This window comes from Morus notabilis, unplaced genomic scaffold, assembly GCF_000414095.1.
Source record: "Morus notabilis unplaced genomic scaffold, ASM41409v2 Scaffold52, whole genome shotgun sequence".
Classification (NCBI taxonomy): Eukaryota; Viridiplantae; Streptophyta; class Magnoliopsida; order Rosales; family Moraceae; genus Morus; species Morus notabilis.
The window spans coordinates 295,732-303,322 of record NW_010362558.1 but is presented as its reverse complement, the minus strand read 5'-3'; the positions used below and the strand labels follow the sequence as shown (position 1 = coordinate 303,322).

Here is a 7,591-nt window from a genome sequence, read left to right as displayed (position 1 = left end):
TTCTGTTTTTATTTTTTAATACTTATTAATAATATTATAATATATTAATTAATAAATACGATTTTACTTTTTTATTATATTCAAAATAATCTCTTAAAAAACTAATAAAACGTAATTTTAAAATTAATTTTCAAAATAATTTTATTTTCTTTTTATTAAAAATAAAATTATTTTAAAATTAATTCTAAACGCACAAAAAAAAACCCTTAGAAATGAATGTTATTGTTAGTATGTTACAACGCCAAAACTAAAGAGAAAAACGGAAATCAAGAGTAAGTTGGCAGGTCAACCGCCACTGCCAGGTTATACAATCTTTTTATATATAAAGATTATCTAGAAGAATGAAAATGTTGATGTCACATTTACGGATAATATTGATGAGAATGTTAATATCGACAAATATTTTAAAATTTTAAATATCACTATTTAGTTGTCACAATTTATTGAAAAATAATATAAAAAATGTGCTACAAAATTGTTTTTAGTGTAAAAAAGAAAAATTTTTCGTTGTTTTTTATATTCTCTGGACATTTTCAAAAATATTTTGAATATTTTTAGGTATTGTAGACATTTTACAGATACTTTAAGAAAAATATCTTTATTTTGTTATTCATGTTAAGACTTCAAAATATGAATAATGTCGTGAAAATATCGAAGATGCGTAGAAATTTTCATCCATGAGTGGTATAAAATCTACATCACTAAATTTATCAAAAAAAATATATTCGTTAGCTTCATGAGTTCAAATTGTGTAGCTTTGATATTAATCTCATTTTTAATTGGACTTACCCTGTAACGGAGTTTGAAGCTTAAGAGAGTCGATTATCAATATTTTTAGTTGAGATATTGATTTACGAGATGTGTGAGATGTTCATAAGGGCATTCATATGCAAAATAAGCTTAAATTAAGAGAATTTTTTATCATAGAGCATATTATTTTATATTTAATAAGAATTACGTTAAATTAATTTTTTAAGATTAATGTAAAAATTTTACAGTACATCATACTATTTTTATTATAAATCTGTCCGTTAAAAAAATAAATCTAATAGGAAAACGCAATTCTCAAGCAAAATAACATTCTCTTTTTTGCTCCGCTCCCATTAAGGGAATCTTTACGGCCACAATCTACAAATAGCAAATACTAAAAATGATGCCCATTTGCAGCTGACGGACAGTGTAAGTGTAACGTTGTTAAGCAGAGAGCACAAACAGATAAAAATAAAAAAAAAATAAAAAAAAATAAAAAAAACAGAGAGCACAAAATCCCACACATAACACTCACTCGAAACAGCTGACACGTTCCCTCTACCGTCTTCACATCTGGATAAGAAGCCCAACTACCCGATCACTCCCCTCCTCCACCGCACACAACCCCACAGGGCCCCACCTTTGCCCCTTTAATTTTTTTTTATTTTTTTTTTATCAATTTTCTTAAAAAATCTATTTGTAAAACAAAAGCAAACATCAACGCCACAACACCAGAGAAGACCATTGTTCCGCCATTTGTTTTCTTCTATCGTCTTCTTCTATGTTCCTGTAACCGCACTGAAATCGACCTCTCTCTCTCTCACAAAAACATGGCTACATGCACTTGCGCGCTCACGGTTTTCATTGAAAACGCTTCTTCGGCTTGAATATGGAAGCTCGCCGGCTCGCCGTTATCCGCTCCCACATCTGCCCAGTCGGGCCGGGCTTCACCGCGACCCGAATCGTGCACGTTTCCGATTCGGGTTGCGCCTCAGATTCTGGTGAAGATCGGGAGAAGAATCCGCTGAGAGAATGCGTCTTCTGCAAGATTATTCGCGGTGAATCACCCGCTTTCAAGGTTTTCAATTTTTTTTTGTTTTTTTCAAAAAACTTGTTATGCGTGTTTGGTCGATGATAAATAGGAAAGGGAATTCCTAGTCTTAAAAGACTCTCGATTGAGTCAATTGAAGCCATAATTTTTCATTTTGTTCGGGTTAATTAAAGTTCGATTACTTTGTTAATTTATTTAGTAAAGCCGACTATGAAACATCCAAATGCCATCTTACTTGATAGGAAATAAATGCCTTTATTGATTTATATGACAAAGAAGCAAAATCAGCAATCTTTCTGGTTATTTTGGTCCTTTAATGGTCTATCATTTGCTTGAATTTGATTGCTACAGCTTTACGAAGATGACACTTGCTTGTGTATATTGGATACGAATCCGCTGAGTCGTGGGTAAGTAAGGTATCATCTTAAGCTACAGTTATTAAGTTCTTCATCCAGAGTTATGAGAAAACACGCACAAATATGCGCAGAAATGTTAAATTATTATTATTATTATTATTTTGATCTAATACTAAAATTGTAAATTAATTAAATTTATGGTTTTCTTTTCCTGGTCCCGCAGGCATTCTCTTATAATACCAAAATCTCATTATTCGTCACTGGAAACAACCCCTCCATCTGTAAGTAATTGACTTAAACTAGACAAAATTGATTTTCAAGCAATAAACTGCTTAGATTTGCGCTTGTGTAATAGACGTTTCTCTGGAATTCTAATGCTATTTCAATACCTATTCTTGGGCATTGTTTATTAGAAGTTAGCGCGTTATGTACCGAGGGAAAGTTGTGTGTTGGTTTGAGGTTCCATCGGCATATTTGAGGAATAATATAGAGTAAAGTAAACAATAATCAATTTGTTTTGCAGGTGATTGCTGCAATGTGTTCAAAAGTGCCTTTTATAAGCACTGCAATTGTGAAAGCCACTGATTCTGGTGCGGCTTCAAAGCTTTGCTCGTTGCATCAGTGTATTTTCTTTCTGTTTGTTGGTTTTCCCCTTGATCGCCTTGCCATGAAGTTTTGCATTAATTGAACAATTTATTTACGGTTAGAGACCATAAATTGTTCAATTTCTATGAGTTCTAACGCCCCCAAACCTAGAAGGTTTAAAAATGGATAATCTTATAATAATAAAATGCAATTCAATTACATTTTCCAAGAGGTTGACTGAGCTCCAAATGAAATCCCATGAGAACATATGCGGGTTTGAAAAATGAAAAATGGTTTACTAAATAAGTTTTGCCTTTTTCAATTGAAATGGAAAACATGCGGGGAATGATTTGTGAACAATTGAAGTTATAGTGTTGGAGCTCAGTTAATATGTTAGATATCTATTGTTTTTAACTGGTATAGCTCCACAGATCTCTTTCATGGAAGTTTCTAATTGAAACACATTTTATTATTGTAGCATTTATCATTTTGTTTTTAAACAAGTTATGAGTGAGTAACCTTTCCTACTCCCCCCCCCAAAAAAAAGTGAGTAACCTTTCCTAACTTGGAAAGGTTCAAGAGACACTACATCTACATTTGACCTTCTAGGTTTTGCGACGTTACATAGAGCCTTATGGGACTTTTTTTCCGTGTTTGAAATTGTTATTGTTTTTGTTTTTCACATTTTTTGAGAAGGAAAAAATGAAAACGATTCCAAAACAACATTTGGCACAATTAAAGACAAAAAACGGAAATGAAAACGATTTTTTGGTTTAGTGTAAAATGGGAGAGAATTCGGGCGCGTTTGGAATTCGTTTCAAAATAATTTTGTTTTTTGTATGAAAATGAAAATGAAAACTTTTTCAATCTCAGACAGAAATCATTTTTAAAAATGCGTTTGGTAGTTTTATCAAGAGATTGTTTTCAGTATAAAAAAACCCATTAATGTCTCTCTTTCTCTTTCTCTGCTCGAGAGAGGAGAAAACGAAAACAAAAAATGAAAAACGACTAAAAGTCGTTTTTCATTTCTCTCATTTTACAATAAATCAAAAAATCGTTTTCATTTCCGTTTTTTATCTTTATTGTGTCAAACACCATTTTGAAAACCGTTTCATTTTTTATTTCTTGGAAAACGTGAAAAACAAAAACGGGATCAATTTCAAACATGACATTCATTTTTTGTTTTCGTTTTCTCCTCCCTCGAGGAGAGAGAGAGACATTAATAGGTTTCTTTAATACTGAAAACAATCTCTTGATAAAACTACCAAATGCATTTTTAAAAATGATTTCTGTCTTAGATTAAAAACGTTTTCATTTCCATTTTCATATAAATAACAAAATCATTTTGGAACGAGTTCCAAACGCACCTGTCTCCCAAGTCCGAACAAGATAGTTAGGAAAAAAGTAATTAGGTTAGGCAGGGTTGAGTATGGATAGTATCGATGCACCTTTGGTCTAAACTGAAATATTGATCCTTTAGCTCAACTTTGAATGCCGTTCAAGAAACATAATTATAGATGCGTTTTCCATGGGCCATTCTATCTTTTGCTTTGAACAATAGATTGTTATAATAGCCATTTACTTCAAACTTCTGCTTGCACTCCCTTTTGGAATTCTTAACGTTGATTTATTCCAGTTTTCCACTCGCATTTCCTTTTCTAAGTTTCTTTTTTTGAAGCCAGACTCATACCATTCTGCTTCTTTTTTATCTTCACCATGCAGATTCGTTCAACTTGTTGGTTAACAATGGTTCATCTGCTGGCCAAGTTATATTTCATGTGAGTTATGGCAATCCCCTTTTACTTTTCCTGTTGTTTATATGATAGCATGCGATTGAGTGTTGAGTGGTGATTATATCATTGTAGGAAAGAACAGTTTCACGGACGTTATTTTCAAAAATGAACCACTGCAACAGCTTGTAAATATCATTTTGGAAAAAGAAGTGTATCAGTTGTCTAGTTTGCTTAACTAGATCAAGTGAAACGTAACCTGATCCTAATTTTCTTTTTTGACATTGAAATTTCAGACCCATATTCATATAATTCCTCGCAAGGCCCGTGATTGCCTATGGGCATCTGAGGTACGTATTACATGGTTCTCTGTTTATTACTTGAAAAATTGAATAATCTCCAGAGAGAGATGTGTAACAGTGAGGTTTTACAGAGTTTGCGGAGGCATCCCCTGCAATTAGACGGAGAAGCATCTAGACTTGCAAATCGTGTTCGAGAGCAGCTGTCATTGTCGTTGTCGTCCAACGCTAAAGAAAGCGAAGGTGAAGAAGCTTCTAGTCTTGTCAGAAATTAGTGCGTCGTTCATCTCATGTTGTTGTAATCTTCTAGTTTAGAACTTTTGTGCTTTGTGAATATTTATTTTATTCTTTCAAATGCCTGAGAGTCAAAAGACTCAAAACCAACACAAATTCCCTGCTTCTATATATCTCTTATTTCCTTCTTTTCTCACAGTTTTGTTTACCACCAACAACAAAGATTAGCACTACTTATTTGATACAGTCACACCTTTGTATGAGATCCTCACATTAGCCACTGATAACGGATGATATAATAATTCGTGTTTACGATGATTATGTTGATACTTTACATTTTTCTTTCTTGTGAGCTGAAAAACACGGTAAAATTAATACACACATTACGTGAATTTTGCCTTGAGTCAGAAAGGTCATCTCCTCCATCTCTATTTTCCTCATCTAAGTTATGTCTTTATTTTCTTACTATCGTCTTTCCCTCCTACCAAACATAGCCTAAGTTATAGAAATTCTTCCACTTTATCAATATGTAATAAAGTAATAGAGGAAGTTAGCCTAAGTTATAGAAATTCTTCCACTTTATCAATATGTAATAAAGTAATAGAGGAAGTCTCCTGCAGATTTCGTTTAGTTCCTTCTGCAATTACTCTTTTGGTATAAAGTTGAGATTCCTACCATTATCCTTTCCTTTTACTAATTCATTGACTTCATTGCAAAACAAGAATGTTTTTGGACTAGGTATTTCTATTTTTAGATGGGACACGAGACTAGACCAATTGATATTCCTTCCTTGCTAGAGGACACCGTGTGATTTCCACTACATGTTGCACAAGCCACAAAGGCAGGATCGGACACTTTCTTCATAATATTGTACAAGCATTAGAGTTTTCCCACCCGATGTGAATTGCTCGTCGTTTATATATCCAAAACACTGAAAAATGCTACATTGTCCTGTTGTACTGAAAGTCTACTCTTCATAAGTTGACAATGCGTACGTAGGCTCCAGTTTTCTTAACAAAGAATTGAAAAAAAAGAAGTGTTTAACCTATGATAATTTGACACATACGAATGGGGGTTAAATGCCAGTCTCTCTCATTTATAATTAAGGGTTCAAATTTCCACTCCTCACACAGAGTTCCAACCTTATAAGTGGTGATGTTTCCCTATAGTGGGTATGAGGGCTCAATGGTATGGATGGCCTTTAAACATTACACCGGTGAAATTAGTTGATTCTTTTAATAAGCATTGGGTAGGAGCGTGAGGATATTAACGAATCTCTTTTTTCATCAATAAGAAAAACGGTGCGAGTAATGTGCTCCCTTCTAAACAGCTGACACTTTAAATTAGCACTCGATTGACAGCTGACACCTTAAATTAGCACTCGATTCAAGACTTTTAGAGAAGAGTTTAATTTATTTATGATCCGTTTAAAAGGTATATTCAAATCATAGTTTGAATTTATTGACAAGAATTTTGTGAGAAAATTTTAAAATTTAAATTCTTTATGAGATAAAAAATACTATAATAAAATCACAATTTGGGTTTGAATATAACTTCTAAACGTCTCTTAGGGCTTGTTCTTTTGCAAGTATTTTTGAGTTAAGTTTTTGAGTTGAGTTTGAGTTGAATTTGAGTTATAACTTGAGTTTAAGTTGTAACTTGAGTTTACGTTTGGTTGTGTATAACTTGAGTTATGGTTTGAGTTAAGAATTTTTTGAGTTTGTGTTTGTTTGTGATAAAACTTGAGTTGTGAATAGTGAATATCCTTTTTTTTCTCCTACATTTTTATTCAATTCTTTTACAATTTTTTTATTTTTCCGCCTTTATTATGTTTTATTGTAATAAATTACTTGTAATTACAAAAATAAAAAAATAATAAAAATAACAAGTACAAGCTCAGTTTTCATTTTAATTAAGTTCAAAAAGACAGCAAAAATACATATTTAAGTTTAAAAAGACAACAATGAACGATGGCATCAGCGTGCACGACGGTGCTGGTACACTGCCCACATTGTATGCGCCCTTGCATCCCTTAAAGCATTCATGTCAACTTCTGCATTAGACTCCAATGGTTGACCCTCATGGTTAGTATTGTCGTTAATGTCCTCATCAACATTCGGTGGATCAATGTCTGCAACCGGAACGCCATCTTGTGAGTATTGGTCCAATAGCCTGTCCCCATTACGGTACATGTGGATAAAATTATGTATTATAGCACACGCTACTGGAATCATAACTTGTTTGGTCATGGGGTAACGATTAATGGTTCTCAAAATACGAAATCTAGCCTTCCACACACCAAATGTTCTTTCAATGACATTACGCAACGAAGAGTGGGTGTAGTTGAAAAGCTCACGTTCACTGTGGAATCCTCTTTCACGGCGAGCCCTATACTCTTGCAAGTGGTACGTTGTCCCCCGATATGGTGCCATGAAGCATCCATTGTTAGCATACCCCGAGTCGACGAGATAAAATTTTTCTACACTTGTTCGTATATTAATTAATAAATAAGCGTGCGGATGAAGTATTTGAAATGTCAGTGTACATATAAGAAATCATTGTAGGCTGACCTGGTGGCGGTGTCGG

General features: G+C 33.4%; 1 protein-coding gene across 1 annotated transcript; it reads left to right on the top strand.

Moving 5' to 3' along the window:
• The first annotated feature begins 1,420 nt into the window (after positions 1 to 1,420).
• Positions 1,421 to 5,290, top strand: LOC21398910 (adenylylsulfatase HINT3). Its single transcript, XM_010102498.2, has 7 exons — positions 1,421 to 1,828; positions 2,153 to 2,208; positions 2,381 to 2,438; positions 2,681 to 2,747; positions 4,465 to 4,520; positions 4,769 to 4,822; positions 4,906 to 5,290. Exons 1-7 carry the CDS (start codon positions 1,640 to 1,642, stop codon positions 5,044 to 5,046), a joined length of 621 nt encoding a protein of 206 aa, XP_010100800.1. The 5' UTR covers positions 1,421 to 1,639; the 3' UTR covers positions 5,047 to 5,290.
• Positions 5,291 to 7,591: the final 2,301 nt, after the last annotated feature.